The 17,425-nt window shown below is 38.2% G+C and overlaps 1 protein-coding gene across 2 annotated transcripts in view; it reads left to right on the top strand.

Annotated features, from left to right (window-relative positions):
• Positions 1–17,425, top strand: part of SLC25A12 (solute carrier family 25 member 12) — a 98,831-nt gene that overhangs the window by 41,755 nt on the left and 39,651 nt on the right. For both annotated transcript variants that reach the window (XM_040229344.1, XM_040229343.1), the window contains exons 5-8: positions 129–268; positions 13,527–13,673; positions 15,810–15,948; positions 16,620–16,713. In XM_040229344.1, the coding sequence (XP_040085278.1) occupies positions 129–268; positions 13,527–13,673; positions 15,810–15,948; positions 16,620–16,713 (520 nt within the window). The remainder of the gene's footprint in view (positions 1–128; positions 269–13,526; positions 13,674–15,809; positions 15,949–16,619; positions 16,714–17,425) is intronic.

Genomic DNA, 17,425 nt, shown 5'->3' with positions numbered 1-17,425 from the left:
CTAATCTTAATAGAAGCAGATAATATTGACTTTTAAAATTTCTCTTAATTTCTTTCTGTAGGAACATTGCAGTGGACTAAACTACTTATTCCAGATATAATTTATTTATTTTTATTTTCCTTTTCAAGAAAATGTCAAAGAAATTTTTGGACAGACTACTATTCATCATCATATCCCTTTTAATTGGGACTGTGAATTTATCCGGCTACATTTTGGGCATAATCGGAAGAAGCACCTTAACTACACAGAATTCACACAGTTTCTTCAGGTGAGCTTAGTTTTTCTTAACCAGTACAAATATATACTATTCTGTCTCCTTCCCTTTTACTTTTATTAGGTTTATTACCAAAAAATGGCAATTCTCTGTGGAATTTTAACCTCATTTTTCATTTCCCACTCCCAGAGGCAACTTATTTAAATTCTTATAATTGTTTCTTTCCTTCAGTGTTTACTTTCATAGCTTTATAATAAACATTATTTAAATGTTTTGAACTGCTGATACTTCAATTTTTAATTTTTCACTCTTAGATATTTTTTAAATTTAATTTGAACAATTGAAGATTGGCAACTAGCTCTTTCACCTTTCCCTCTCAGACATTTTCTGTCCCTACCCTTCGTAGAATTATGTCATGATTCTGCTTAGATTATCATATTTGAATCACTACAATTTTATAAACATCGTGCATGACTAAAATGATTACTTTTCTTAGAGACTCTAATTTTTATAGGTTCATATTGTGGGTGTTAATGCTAATTCATTCTCAGACTCTGCCTCAGTTATTAAACTCTCATTTTTAATATATTTAAAACAGAGTAAGTGTCTGATCAGTTTTGTTCTTTTGGAGCAATCCAGGAGCTTTCTTTTTTTAAAAAAAATTTGAGGTAAAATTCACTTAACATTAGATTAGCCATGTGAAAGTGCACAATTTAGTGGCATTTAGTACATTCACCAGATCTAGTTCCAAAACCTTTTCATTACCCCAAAAGAAAACCCTGTACCGAAGAAGCAGTCACACTCCATTCTTGCCTCTCCTCAGCTCGTGAAGCCGCCAGTTTACTTTCTGTCTCAATGGAGTTACTTATTCTGGATATTTCATATAAGTGGAATTATACAATGTGAATTCTTGTGTCTGGCTTTATCTTAGCAATGTTTTCAAGGATTATCTGTGTGTAGTGGATGTTAGTACTTTGTTCTTTTTGTGGCTGAATAATATTCCATTGTATGGGTATATCGTATCTTGTCTATCTGTTTATTAGCTCATGGGCGCTTACTTGGGTTCTCGCCTTTCGGCTGTTACGAATAGTGCTGCTGTGAACACTGGTGTACATGTATTTGTTTGAATACCTGTTTTCGAATCTTTTGAGTATATTTCTAAGATGTGGGATTATTGGATCATATGATGATTTTAACTTTTTGAGGAACTACCAGACAGTTTTCCACAGCCCCTGCACCAGTTTTCTGGAACTTTCTGATACCCGACTTTGTACTTATTACATAGCTATCAGCTTGTGATCTCCCTTCACCTCGATGCTGGGGAGTCCATTTGCCTTCCTGTTACGTTGAACCTTCCACTTGCTGGATTTCATCTCTTCATTTGCTATGATTTTTTCCCCCTCTTTTTGGTAGAATACTTACTGCAAGGGCTTCCTAAGGAAAGTAAAATAATTCTTTTGTGAGACTTCTTATATCTGAAAACCTCTGCTCTATCATTACATTTAGTTTGGCCAGGTATATAATTTTAATAGGAATTTATTTTCCACCTAATTTGAAAATAAATCTCTTTTTTTTTTCTTCTAACATCCAGTGTTGCCACTGAGCAGTTAATTACCATTCTAATTTTTGGTTCTCTTTTGACAGTTTTTTCCTCCCATTCTAGAGGTTTTAAGATTTTTTTTTTTTCCAGTGTTTTGAAATTTCATGATGCTGTACCTTGATGTGAGTTTATTTTTATTCATTGTGTTGGACATTCAGGGGCTCTTTTAATTTGAAAGCTGTGTACTTCAATTCTTGAAAATATTCTTCTATTTTTTTTCTTGTCTTGAACTAGTAAATATAATAACTGTATGATCCTTTAGTTCTCTTTTATCTCCTGAATCTTCTACTAAGTTGTTTTTATTATATTTCTAATTTTCAGGAGTTCTTTTTGGTTTCCTAATATTCTTTTTAAAAAACGATACTGTTCTTCTTTCATGAATGTACTATTTTCTCTCACTTCTCCAAAAATATTATAGGCAGGTGTTTTGTTTGTAAATTTTCTTCTTCTTGCAGTCTGCCTTTTTCCTTCAAGCTACTTTATTTCTTTTTGTTCGGATCTCCGTTTTTCATGTTAGCAGTTCTTCTTCCAAGTCTTCCTCTGCTCATATTAAAATCAAGATTGAGGCTTATTGGGAGCTTTGGGTTCATGTGTCTTACTATAAAGTTCTCTGGGTGGGTGGTCTTACTAGGGACCCTCTAGTTCAGGTCTTTTATTTTGGACAGAGGAATCAGAATAATCGTTTGGCTTCCCATCTGAAGTATTAGACCTGGCTTTTGATATTCTGGTTGCTGAGTAAGACAAGAGGGTTACAGGTCTCAGTATTCAGTGTGGAGTCATGTACGACTTTTTGCAGCCTTATGGACTGTAGCCTGCCAAACTCCTCTGTCCATGAATTTTTCCAGATAAGAATACTGGAGTGGGTTGCTCTTTCCTCCTCCAGTGGAAGTGGGCTTTCGTTTATTTTCCTCCCTTCATCTGTGCCTTGTCTCTCTTAGTCCAGAGACCCTCTGTTAAAACTCACCTTGTTGTCTGCCAGGGTTGGAAAAGGGCCAGAGGCCTGGCTCTGGGGGAGTATGGCAGGCAACTAATTGCTCTATAAATGAACTTCCATCTAAGCTTCCTATTCTCAGTGCCACCTTCGCCATCACTCTAGGGGTAACCGGTACAGCCAATGCAGGAGTCTTTGGCAGATTCTGTTATGTATATTAGATTGCTTTTTTTTGCTTTTCTAGTTTTCTTGGGCCTTCTAAGCCAGTTATCGTTTGCCTCTTTGCACTCTAAACTTAAAAATGTAATTGCTGCCTTCTTTTTTTGTTGTCTTTGTCTTTGAGCTTCTGTTTTGTTTTTCATTCTTTACTGTGATTTTTGGTGAGGAATAGAGTTTTGAAAGACAGAGCTAAATGTATGAGTTCAGTCTCATTCAAAGCCACAGTATTTCTGAAGCTCTGCTATTTTTATCTCATAGTTAGATGAGATGCATTTCTAAGAACACAAGATCTTTAGCTTTAGTATAACTTCCTTTATTTACCCTTTCCCTCCGTTCCTTTTCCTGCCCTTTCAATCTAGAAGCATATTTATTTTCTTTTATTTATTAGAATATTTTTATCTCTTTAGAATATATTTTATCTAAGTCCAGAGTATTTTTTTTTTCATTAGGGTGATCATGTTATCTATTCTACCCAGATGTTTTGATTATACTACATAAATGGAGAGCTTATGTGCAGAACTTTTTTCCTTTAGTTGCTTCTTTTTGAAGGCCTTAATTTTAATTTTTTATCTTTTTATTTTGAAAGATGTCTATATTAAAAAAAAACAACCCATGTACCCATCAACCAGCTTCAGCAATTATATATTGACCAGTTATTTATTTATTTTTTTACCTATTCTTTCCACTCTGTTTCCTACTTGAGAATTTGGAAGCCGATTCCATTTGATCTATAGCTGCATATGTGATACTTCAAATATATGTATCTTTAAAAGATACAAGAGTCCTTCAACTGTTGACCTGACAGAAAATAGAAAATCTGTTCTTCTGACATTAGTCTTGCAATGAGGATTCTGCTTTGTTTTTAACATGAAGGTGCACATTTTCTTGAGTACTGTCATTAATAAGGCTTAATCATGCCCATGGTTGCCACTGGATATTTCTGAGAGGTTAAGATGCATGCATGGAGAAGACAAAGATATAACAAAGGCATAAATTGGGAGGAAAATAAGCAAGAGTGAGGAAGAGAAAGCCTATATAAGATGGAGTAGATGTGTGTCTGTTCCTGATGCTGCTCAGGAATATCCTTTCCTTGGGGAATGCTTTCAACCATATTTTAAGGCTGAAATAGAGATTTAAAGTGCCTGCTTCATTTGAAGGATGATGTGGTCGGAACTGAGGTGATAAAAATATGAAGTGGGTTAGGGAGAAGGACTAAAGTAGAAGAGGAAAAATATTTATAAATTGGAAATTGAACAACATTCTCCTAAATAATGGTTAATAGACGGAATCAAAAGGAAAGTAAAAAAAATATCTTGAGACAAACGAAAATGGAAACGTAGCATACCAAAGCATTCATTCTTTGGTGCTTAGTAAAAGCAGTTCTAAGAGGGAAGGTTATAGTGATAAACACCTACATTACAAAAAAAAAAAAAAACAACTCAGTCTACCTTTGTACTTCAAGGAACTAGAAGGAGAATAAGCTCAAAGTCAGAAGGAATTAACAAAGATCAAAGCAGAAATAAATGAAATAGAGACTAGAAAGACAATAGGAAAGATCAATAAAACCAAGAATGGGTTTTTTAAAAAAGTAAAATTGACAAACATTTAGCTACACTAAGAAAAAAAGAAGACTTAAATAAAATCAGAAAGAGGAGACTGATGACAACTGATAAAGATCATAAGAAACTACTGTAAACAGTTATATACCAACAAATGAGATAACCTAGAAGAAATGGATAAATTCCTAGAAACATATAATCTACCTCCATTTCATGAAGAAATGGAAAATCTAAAGAGACCAGTTACTAGCAAAGAGATTGAATTAGTAAATAAAAACCTCTCAATAGAGAGAAATCCAGGACCAGATGGCTTCACTGTTGTTCAGTTGCTCAGTTGTGTTCGACTCCTTATGACCCCATGGACTGCAACACACCAGGCTTCTCTGTCCTTCACCATCTCCTAGAGTTTGCTCAGATTCATGTCTATTGAGTTGATGATGCCATCCAACCATCTCATCCTCTGTTGCCACCTTCTCCTCCTGCCTTCAGTCTTTGCCAGAATCATGGTCTTTTCCAGTGAGTTGGCCCTTCACATCAGGTGACCAAAATATTGGAGCTTCAGCTTTAGCATCAGTCCTTCCAGTGAATGTTCAGGGTTGATTTCCTTTAAGGTTGACTGGTTTGATCACCTCGCTGTCCAAAGGACCCTCAAGAGTCTCCTCTAGGACCACTGGAGGAAATCATTCATTTTTTGGTGCTTAGCCTTCCTTATGGCCCACCTCTCATATTTGTACATGCCTACTGGAAAAACCATAGCTTTGACTATAGGGCCCTTTGTTGGCAAAGTGTTGTCTCTGCTTTTTAATATACTGTCTAGGTTTGTCATAGCTTTTCTTCCAAGGAGTAAGCATCTTTTAATTTCATGGCTGCGGTCACCATCTGCAGTGATTTTGGCTTCACTGATGAATATTGCCAAGCATTTTAAGAAGAACTAATACCAATCCTTCTCAAACTCTTCCGAAAAACAGCAGAGAGTGCACTTCTTCCAAATTCATTGTACAGATCAGTGTTACCCTGATACCAAAGCCAGACAAGGGCACTATAAGAAAAGAAAAGAACAGGTCAGTATCCCTGATAAAGATAGATGGACATATTCTCAACAAAATATTAGCAAACTGAATTCAGTAGTAGACTAAAAGGATCATAATCAAGTGGAACTTACTTCTGAGATGTAAGGATGATTCAACATATGCTAATCACTAAGTATGATAGACCATATTAACAAAATGAAGGATTAAAAATCATGATCATTTCAATATAGATGCAGAAAAACCATTTGACAAAATTCAAGATCCTTTCATGATAAAAACTCAAATTAGATGTAGATGGAATATACTGATATAATAAGGGCTGTAGATGACAAGTCTGCAGCTAACATCACACTCAAAAGCTGAAAGCTTTTCGTCTAAGATCAGGAACAAGTCAAGGATGTCCACTATTATCACTGTTATTCAAAAGGTAATGGAAGGACTTTGCTGGTGATCCAGTGGTAAAGAATCTGCCTACCAATGCAGGGGACATGGTTTTGATTCTTGGTCCAGGAAGATTCCACATGCCACCAGGCAACTAAGCCCACAACTACTGAAACTGACATGCCTTAGAGCCGTGCTCCATGACAATAGAAGGCACCACAATGAGAAGCCCTGAGACACAACTAGAGGATTAGCCCCTACTCCCTGCAACTAGAGAAAGCCCGTGCATGGCAATGAAGACCCAGTGTAGCCAAAAATAAATTTTAAAATTTTTAAATTAAAAACAAGGGAATGGAAGTCTTAACTAGAGCAATTAGACAAGGAAAAGAAATAAAAGACATCCAAGTTGGAAAGAAAAAGTTAAAGTTGTCCTTGCTTGCAGAGGACATAATATATGTAGACTACCCTAAGGATTTCCCCCCCCCCCGCCCTGCTAAGGATTTTATGCTTACACAAAATACTGTGCTGCGATTCATGGAGTTGCAAAGAGTCGGACACGACTGAGTGACTGAACTGAACTGAAAATACTGTTAGAACTAAAAATAATTTCAGGAAAATTGTCAGATATAAAATTAGTATACAAAACAGAGTAGCATTTCTGTACACCAGCAACAAACTATTGGAAAGGTAAATTAAGATTGTTTCATAATAATATGAAAAAGAAGGAAACCAGAGTAAATTTAAGTGAAAGATTTGGAAACTATAAGATGTTGATGAAAGAAATTGAAGACATAAATGAAAAGATTTTGTGTTCATGGATTGAGAAATTACTATTGTTAAAATATCCATAATACTCAAAATGATTTATGGATTCAGTGCAATCCCTGTCAAAATTCCAGCAGCATTTTTCACAGAAATGGAAAAAAACAATCCTCAAATTTGTATGGAACCACATACAGAAAAAAACAAAACCCAAATTGCCAAATCTATCTTGAGAAAGAACAAAGCTGCAGGGATGACACTTCCTGAATTCGAACTATGTTGTGAAGGTGTAGCATTCAAAACAGTATGATATTGTCATAAAACAGACCCATAGATCAATGGAGCAGAACAAAGAGCCCAGAAATAAAGCCATGTATATATGGAGAAAGGGTTCAGTTCAGTTCAGTCACTCAGTCGTGTCCAACTCTTTGCAACCCCATGAACTGCAGCACGCCAGGCCTCCCTGTTCATCACCAACTCCTGGAGTCCACCAAACCCTTGTCCATTGAGTAGGTGATGCCATCCAACCATCTCATCCTCTGTCATCCCCTTCTCCTCCTGTCCTCAATCTTTCTTAGCATCAGGGTCTTTTCAAATGAGTCAGCTCTTCGCATCAGGTGGCCAAAGTATTGGAGTTTCAGCTTCAACATCAGTCTCTTTAATAAACGGTGTTGGGGAAACGGGACTCCTATCTTAAACCATACACAAAAGCCAGCTCAAAATGGATTAAAAACTTAAATGTAAGACCTGAAACTTTAAACCCCTGGAATAAAACATGGAGAGTAAGCTCCTTGACATCCATCTTGGCAATGATTTTTTTGAATTTGACACCACAAGCAAAGGCAACAAAAGGAAAAATAAACATGTAGGACTACATCAAACTGAAAAGCTGCACAGCAAAGAAAACCAACAACAAAATGAAAATTTAAGCTATGGAATGGGAGAAAATATTTTCAAACTATATATCTGATAAAGGATTCATATCCAAAAAATACAAGGAACTCATTCAGCAAAGTAGCAGAACAAAGCAAACACCCTCAAATGCAATTACAAAATGGACAAGGGACCAGAATAAACATTTTTCCAAAGAAGACATACAGATCGCCAACAAATAGATGAAAACTTGCTCAGCATTGCTAATCAGGAAAATGTGAATCAAAACCACAATGGAGTATCCCCTCATGCTTACTGCGTTGTCTGTTAGTGAAAAGACCAGACACGACAAATATCGCCAAGGATGTGGAGGAAAGGGAACCTGTGTACACTCTTGATGGGAAAGTAAACTGGTACAGCCACCATGGAAAACAATACAGGAATTTCTCAAGGAGTTAAAAGAGCCTCTGTAATCCAGCAATCCTACTTCTGAGTGTGTATCCAAAGGAAACAAAGTCCATCATCTCAAAGAGACTATCTGTATTCTTGTTTATTGCAGTATTATCATAGTAGCAAAGGTATAGAAACAAGTGTCCATTGACAAAAGAATGGTTAAAGAAAATGTGTCGTGTGTGTGTACACACACACACACACACCTCATTCCACATTTATGCAATGGAATACTATTCAACAACAACAGAAAAGGAAATCCTGTCATTTGCAACAGCATGGCTGAACTTGGAGGGCATTCTACTAAGTGACATAAGCCAGTCACAGAAAGACAAATACTTCCTGGTATCACTTAAAAAATAAAACATTGTACACGTAGAAACAGAGTAGAATAATGACTATGATTGGAGGGGGTAGGAGAAATAGGAAGAGGCTGGAAAAGGGCATAAATTTTATTATAAGATGAATAAAATCTGAAGATCTAATGTATAACATGGTGATGAAAATACTGTATTGTATAATTGAAATTTGCCAAGAGTAGAACTTAAGTGTTCTCGTCAAAAAAAAAAGTATGTGAAGTGATGGATGTGTTAACTCAATGGTGGGAGTCCTTGCGCAATGTATACATATGTCAAATCATAACGTTGTACACATTTTTAAATATGCTACAGTTTTATTTGTCAGTTATACTTTCAGGTCAGTTCAGTCGCTCAGGCATGTCTGACTCTGCAACCCCATGAATCACAGCACGCCAGGCCTCCCTGTCCATCACCAACTCCCGGAGTTCACTCAGACTCACGTCCATCGAGTCGGTGATGCCATCCAGCCATCTCATCCTCTGTCGTCCCCTTCTCCTCCTGCCCCCAATCCCTCCCAGCATCAAGGTCTTTTCCAATGAGTCAACTCTTTGCATGAGGTGGCCAAAGTACTGGAGTTTCAGCTTAAGCATCATTCCTTCCAAAGAAATCCCAGGGGCGATCTCCTTCAGAATGGACCAGTTGGATCTCCTTGCAGTCCAAGGGACTCTCAAGACTCTTTTTCAACACCACAGTTTAGCCTTCTTCACAGTCCAACTCTCACATCCATACGTGACTATTGGAAAAACTATAGCCTTGACTAGACGGATCTTAGTCGGCAAAGTAATGTCTCTGCTTTTGAATATGCTGTCCAGGTTGGTCATAACTTTCCTTCCAAGGAGTAAGCGTCTTTTAATTTCATGGCTGCAATCACCATCTGCAGTGATTTTGGAGCCCCCCAAAATAAAGTCTGACACTATTTCCACTGTTTCCCCATCTATTTCCCATGAAGTGAAGGGACCAGATGCCATGATCTTCGTTTCTGAATGTTGAGCTTTAAGCCAACTTTTTCACTCTCTTCTTTCACTTTCATCAAGAGGCTTTTTAGTTCCTCTTCACTTTCTGCCGTAAGGGTATTGTCATCTGCATATCTGAGGTTATTGATATTTCTCCCAGCAATCTTGATTCCAGCTTGTGCTTCTGCCAGCCCAGCGTTTCTCATGATGTACTCTGCATATAAGTTAAATAAGCAGGGTGACAATATACAGCCTTGACGTACTCCTTTTCCTATTTGGAACCAGTCTGTTGCTCCATGTCCAGTGCTAATTGTTGCTTCCTGACCTGCATACAGATTTCTCAAGAGGCAGGTTAGGTGGTCTGGTATTCCCATCTCTTTCAGAATTTTCCACAGTTAATTGTGATCCACACAGTCAAAGGCTTTGGCACAGTCAATAAAACAGAAACAGATGTTTTTCTGGAACTCTTGCTTTTTCCATGATCCAGCAGATGTTGACAATTTGATGTCTGGTTCCTCTGCCTTTTCTAAAACCTGCTTGAACATCAGGAAGTTCACAGTTCACGTATTGCTGAAGCCTGGCTTGGAGAATTTTGAGCATTACTTTACTAGCATGTGAGATGAGTGCAATTGTGCGGTAGTTTGAGCATTTTTTGGCATTACCTTTCTTTGGGATTGGAATGAAAACTGACCTTTTCCAGTCCTGTGGCCGCTGCTGAGTTTTCCAAACTTGCTGGCATATTGAGTGCAGCACTTTCACAGCATCATCTTTCAGGATTTGAAATAGCTCAACTGGAATTCCATCACCTCCACTAGCTTTGTTTGTAGTGATGCTTTCTAAGCCCCACTTGACTTCACATTCCAGGAGGTCTGGCTCTAGATGAGTGATCACACCATTGTGATTATCTGGATCATGAAGATCTTTTTTGTACAGTTCTTCCGTGTATTCTTGCCACCTCTTCTTAATATCTTCTGCTTCTGTTAGGTCCATACCATTTCTGTCCTTTATCGAGCCCATTTTTGCATGAAATGTTCCCTTGGTATCTCTAATTTTCTTGAAGAGATCTCTAGTCTTTCCCATTCTGTTGTTTTCCTCTATTTCTTTGCATTGATCGCTGAAGAAGGCTTTCTTATCTCTTCTTGCTATTTGGAACTCTGCGTTCAGATGCTTATATACTTTAATAAGTTGGAATTTAAAAAGTAGAAGGGGTGGAAAAGAAAACTACTTTGTCAAATCGTGTGTGTGCTTAGTTGCTCAGTTGTGCCCAACTGTCTGCGGCCCCATGGACTCTAACCTGCCAGGCTCCTCTGTCGATGGAATTTTCCAGGCAAGAACGCTGTAGAGGGTTGCCATTTCCTGCTTCAGGGGATCGTCCTGACCCAGGGGTCGAACCCGCACCTCTTGAGTCTTCAGGATTGGCTGGTGGATTTTTTTACCACTAGTGCCACCTGGAAATCCTTGTTAAATCATGCTGGTGGTTTATTTTGTACTCTATCTTTCATATATTTTTACCAGTTGATTTTTAGTTTCTCTGCTTTTGTTGGTCTTTTCAAGAAAATCCAAATATGTGTGATGATATTATCAAATTTTTTAAAAGTTAAGATTATTGAAGATTTAGTAGATTGGATAAACTTGTCTTTAGCTTGTCAACCTGCTAAGAAAATACTTAAAAACTTATTTTATTGTTAAATATCATACAACTATGGACATATTTATATGTATATTTTATACACATATAAAACAAATGTATAGTTTAATGAATTATGAGTAAAACCAGTTTTAATGTCTTTCAACCACTGTTGAGATACAGAAAAATATAATTAGTAAAATGGTGAAACTTCTATCAAAAGCTATTTTAAATGTCAGAAAAGGGTAAAGCAGCATTGATTTGTAGGCTTTTATAAAAGAATGATAATGCTAATTGCAATGTTTAATATGTCTTCTGTGAATAATATTTATATATTTAGATAGGAATATTGTTTCCAAGGGCTTCCCTGGTGGCTCAGACTGAAATCCATAGGGAAGATCCCCTGGAAAAGGAACTGGCAGCCCACTCTAGTACTCTTGCCTGGAGAATTCCATGGACAAAGGACCTGGAGCGCTACAGTCCATGGGGTCACCGAGTCGGGCACAGCTGAACAACTCACTTTCATTATTTCCAGAGTTGCAAATAGTGTGAAAATGGCATCTAATAGCACTATTATGATGATGTGATAGCAGATTTATTTGGATTATGTCATGTGTCCTAGGAAAGAAATGCTCTAATTTGGACTTTTAAATAGTCCTTAGGAGATGGGAATACCAGACCACCTGACCTGTCTCTTGAGAAACCTGTATGCAGGTCAGGAAGCAACAGTTAGAACTGGACATGGAACAATAAACTGGTTCCAAATAGAAAAAAGGAGTACGTCAAGGCTGTATATTGTCACCCTGCTTATTTAACTTATATGCAGAGTACATCATGAGAAACGCTGGACTGGAAGAAGCACAAGCTGGAATCAAGATTGCTGGGAGAAATATCAATAACCTCTGATATGCAGATGACACCACCCTTATGGCAGAAAGTGAAGAACTAAAGAGTCTCTTGATGAAAGTGAAAGAAGAGAGTGAAAAAGTTGGCTTAAAGCTCAACATTCAGAAAACGAAGATCATGGCATCCGGTCCCATCACTTCATGGGAAATAGATGGGGAAACAGTGGAAACACTGTCAGACTTTATTTTTGGGGGCTCCAGAATCACTGCAGATGGTGACTGCAGCCATGCAATTAAAAGACGCTTACTCCTTGGAAGGAAAGTTATGACCAACCTAGATAGCATATTCAAAAGCAGAGACATTACTTTGCCAACAAAGGTCCATCTAGTCAAGGCTATGGTTTTTCCAGTAGTCATGTGTGGATGTGAGAGTTAGACTGTGAAGAAGGCTGAGCGCTGAAGAATTGATGCTTTTGAACTGTGGTGTTGGGGAAGACTCTTGAGAGTCCCTTGGACTGCAAGGAGATCCAACTGGTCCATTCTGAAGGAGATCAGCCCTGGGTGTTCTTTGGAAGGAATGATGCTAAAGCTGAAACTCCAGTACTTTGGCCACCTCATGCGAAGAGTTGACTCATTGGAAAAGACTCTGATGCTGGGAGGGATTGAGGGCAGGAGGAGAAGGGGACGACAGAGGATGAGATGGCTGGATGGCATCACCGACTCGATGGACGTGAGTCTGAGTGAACTCCGGGAGTTGGTGATGGACAGGGAGGCCTGGCGTGCTGTGGTTCATGGGGTCGCAAAGAGTCAGACATGACTGAGTGACTGAACTGAACCTAGGGTATTACTTGCACTTTAAAAATTTAATTAATTATTTAATTAATTTTTGGCTGTGCAGGGACTTTCTCTAGTTGCAACGAGCAGGGTCTTCTCTTGTTGGAGAGCATGGTATCTTGGGCACATGGGCTCAGTAGTTATGGCACTCGGGCTTAGTTGCCCCACAGCATGTGGGATCTTCCTGGATCAGGTATCAAACCTGCATACCCTGATTTTGTCAGGTGGATTGGTAATCACTGGACCACCAGGGAAGCCCACTTTTTTTTTTTTTAAATTTTAGTTGATATCACCTGCTACAAAGTTTGGCTGCCCAGTAGTTGAAAAGTTCCACGATCTTCTGGATTGTTTTACAGTTTGTGGGTATCACTCAAAGCCACATAGAGTGATAGATGAACAGTGTTTATGCAGTTTGTTATTCATAACTTTCATATTAGAATTTGAGCTGTGGTTGGTTGAATCTAAGGACATGAAACCCTCGGATAGGGAGAGCCACCTGTAATCTAAAAAGTGCTTGGGATGACAAGAACTTCTTCAAGCAGGAGAGTTACTACATATTTTAAAAGCAAAAACTTAAAGCACTGAAAAAATACTGTTTTCAGTAATGAAAACTTTTCAAGTAAACAAAGGTGTTTTTTTTTCCCCCTCCCTTTTTATTGACATTCTGTGACTCACTTTTCTTTCTGAGAAATAACATGTAGTAAGTATATTTTCAGGAAAATGTGCTTTTTGAAAAGACATGAAGAGTTTTGCTGTACATTCAGAGATGTGTATTATTCATTTTTAAAGTGAATGCATGTAGAGGAAGGATGTCTCTGCTTTTCTAAAACACACATTTGGGGTATGCTTCCATCAGCCTGAGGCCATGTTTCTGACTTCTTCCTCCAGGAACTACAGTTGGAACATGCAAGGCAAGCCTTTGCTCTCAAAGACAAAAGCAAAAGTGGCCTGATTTCTGGTCTGGATTTCAGTGACATCATGGTTACCATCCGGTCTCACATGCTTACTCCCTTCGTGGAGGAGAACTTAGTCTCAGTAAGTAAAAAGCAGTGCCTTCACCTTTCTGTTTCCTCAGACCTTTGAAACCATTGTCCTGGATTGCATCTCTCTGCATGTCTGCCTCTCATGTGTTGTAACTTTACTCTTAGTTGGTAGGAGGTAATCAGATGTGTGTAAGGGAGGGGTGTGTGTGTGTTGGTGGGGGGGGGGGTGATAGTGAATAGCTTTACCCCAGATCAGCACCACAATCTTGCTCTCATATATTTCCAAATTGTTTATTTCCATTTACAGAGTCCACCTAAAGAAAACAGGGGAGTATGTAGACAAGGGTGTGCAATTCCTTTTTCCCAAGGGCAGTACTTCTCACAGACACTACTGCCTTCACCTTTGGCCTCTTTCCATCCCACCAGGCTCCCAAAGCCTTGCTATAAGGATGGCTCCTTCCTTTGTTGCCTGCAGGGTGCTGTTTGCTAGAGGGATCATCACTGGCCTCTACACTGTTTTAATAGCCATGGCTGTGGCAGAAGGTATGGAGGAAGTATGTGGGCGTCAGCCCCTGTGGCTCACTCCTCTCTCTGCCCCTTCACCTGTGCATTCACTCTGCATGGACCAGACAGGTTTTTGTTCTTGAAACTGCTAAACTCTGTAAAGTAAGCATCTGGGCCAACAGCACACTGATGTCATCCACTTCCTCACAAAGAATGGTGAAACTGTCCTCACTTACCGGTTTTCTTGTTCCTGTATTGTACTTATGTGTAAGTTTTTGATTGCTGCTTGTTTTAAATGGAGGGAAGCCAATGAGGGCTTGTGTTGTCTCAGCTGAAGATCATTATCCCTGATTTAGACCAGGGTAGAAAGATCAACTTCTGTTCTTTTTCTTCAGTGAATTTGAACATGGAGCATGTCACTTTCTCCTGTACATTTCACCTCCTTGACACCCATCTCCCACTCCCCTACCCTCACCTCATACCCTAGCCAAAAAAATGAAAGAAGGAAGAAAAGAAAGTAAGGGAGAGAGGGAGGAGAGAAGAAAAGAAAATCCTAGAAAGAAGGACTCAGTACCTTGGGGTGAGGGAACCTGTTTAATCTTTTCCAGTTGGTTAGATAGAGCTGTTATAGCCTCCGTTTACCAAATGCCATCTCAGTTTCTGGAGGAATGTGTTAGATAATTTGGATCTGGCTTTTTGGGTCACTGGTATCCAAATTTAGGCTAATACAAATATCACATATATTTGGGTTAAGGCTTGTGTGTGAGGGATGGGGGTGGGAACATATACCCATCGTTACCTATATGTCCTTAATATAGATCTTTATGATTAAGGTTGTCACACTGTCATTTCCATAAGTATTTGAGTTTTTAATAGAGAATGTTTTTAATCATCTGGACTCCTCTGACTCTTGGCTTAGAAACTAAATGTTTGCAAGCTACGAAAAATACTCTCTTTTGAGTTTATGTCCAACTGTTGGGTAGAGGGAGAAGTTACCTCCCACCCTGCAGAGGAGGGTAGCCTGTATTGTCCCCCTTCTTCCCCAGGCATGAGAGAGCCTCTTTAGCACTATTCCACTAAAGACATATTTATAGCAAGTAAATCCTCCCTAGATTTTCTCTACACCTTTTTGGAGTTTTTTTGGTAGTTTTACATTTTGTCACAGAGATTCAGAGCTCAGCACAGACCATTCTATATGTTAATTATAACAAGGAGCTTAAAAAAGAAAAGATTAGTAAAATTGATAGAGTGAAATAGTCTTAAAATTTAAAGTTACCACTGGTTTTTGTATATGGGTATAGAAAAAAAGCAAGTTTAAAAAATGTTTCTTATATTGTATGTTGAGGTTTGGATTATCCAGAAATAGCAGGAGTTTCGTAGTTGAAGGTCTTGAAAATCCTGTTTAAATAATCATTGGTTTTGATCTGTGATAATTGTATTTGTTGTTTTTGACCTTATAGGTAGATGAACCATGAAGTCCAACTTCCAGATGTTGCTTTCTTCCTTAACACCTAAATTACATAGACTTTCCTGAGGGCTTGAAATGCACTGACAGTGTTTCAGCATGATACCTTCCTTGTGTTTATGAACTGGTTGTTCATCATTTTAGTAATGAAGACTCCTTTGTGTCCATAAATGTGCTTTTGTTTTTGTTTGTTTAACTTTCTGTGTTGTCATTTCCTAGGCAGCCGGAGGAAGTATCTCACACCAGGTTAGCTTCTCATACTTCAATGCATTTAACTCCTTACTGAATAACATGGAGCTTGTTCGTAAGATATATAGCACTCTAGCTGGCACAAGGAAAGATGTTGAAGTCACAAAGGGTAAGATTTTTAAAATACATATTGATTCGAATCTCAGCATTTTCACTTTTCTTTATCTAGGGTGAGAGGTTGATCTAGGTTTACTACTGTGAAGCCACATCTAAAAACTATGTTCCCATGTGTGTCTGTTTCACTTGGACCAGCATGGTCTCCAAAAATCCAGTTGGATTTAATGAGATACTGAGGTCAGGAGTGGAAAAGTGGCTCTGACAGTTTTAAAAAGAACCGTGGCCCAGTCTGTCAAACAGGTCAGTGGCAACGGCTTCTTTGTATGAGGAAGGAGTGGCCGCAGAAAGATGGGCAGAACTACTCCTTTTGCTGAATTGAGGTGGGATGTTTTAAGTGACTGGAGAAGAGCCAGTTCTTTTATCTTGTAGCTCTGGAGACCAAAGCAAATAAACAAGATGAGGTTAGAGGAACCTAAAGAGATTGTTTTACCTCTGAAATTACTTTACCTGCTTCTACTGTTTCATCATCTTAACATTTTATCTTTTGCCAGTTTTCATATTTTTGTAGTTATTTCTATGTAGCTGAACTTAAATATTGAAATTCAGTTTTAGATTTTTAAAATAATACTAAAATGCTTTTAGCTTTCAGATAATAGTTAAGGTAGAAGCTTGTTACATGTTAAGAGTCTTTGAAGATTTTAAAGTATTTTCTTTTTCTTCCAGAGGAATTTGCCCAGAGTGCCATACGCTATGGACAAGTCACCCCACTAGAAATTGACATCCTGTACCAGCTTTCAGACTTATATAATGCTACAGGGTAATTATTCCAGTAATTCCTCATGATACGTTTTAGGACAGTTACTTTAATGTGAAGCACTGGTGTTCTTTTAGTTTATTTATACAATAGTTTGCTCAGTATATAAATTTCAAGAAAAAGACACAAGCAGATATGAGAAACAGGGGAGGAGGATGAGACAGGTGAAGTAGGGCAAAATGGAGGAAGGGAAAGGGAAAGCAAGAAGGGGAGGGGAAGAGAAAGGAAGGGAAGAAATGGAGAGAGAGAGGCAAAGAAGGGAGTAAGGGTTGTTGAAGAGTGTGAGAGAGGGGAATGGGGAAGGAAGAATGATAGAGGAGGGGAAGAGAGAAATGAGAAGTAAGTGAGGGACAGAAAAAATGATTTAATCTGGACTCTGTAGACGTGGTTAGAAAGTTTTCGAGATTTGTGGATATTTGCCTAAATTTATAAAATAAATTGAAGTACATGTTCAGGAATCTTATAACCTTTTTTTGATTCATTGTGAGTGGGCATTTTCCTAAACAGTATATACCATTTTGTGTTGGAGGGTATCATTTTCTTGAAATATGCCTGTGACATTATTATCATGCTTATTATCATAATTAAGCTTAGATGTTTTATGTCTCTTTTATAGATTGAAAAAACCCAGAGCACATAGAGAGTATTTAATTTGTGAAGTCTTACACAAATCCAGATGAAAAAGCTTTGTCTGTGGGCATCCAGTAGGATAGGG

This window comes from Oryx dammah, unplaced genomic scaffold (assembly GCF_014754425.2).
Source record: "Oryx dammah isolate SB20612 unplaced genomic scaffold, SCBI_Odam_1.1 HiC_scaffold_27, whole genome shotgun sequence".
Taxonomy (NCBI): Eukaryota; Metazoa; Chordata; class Mammalia; order Artiodactyla; family Bovidae; genus Oryx; species Oryx dammah.
The sequence above is the reverse complement of the archived record's forward strand: the minus strand, read 5'-3'. Positions and strand labels throughout refer to the sequence as shown.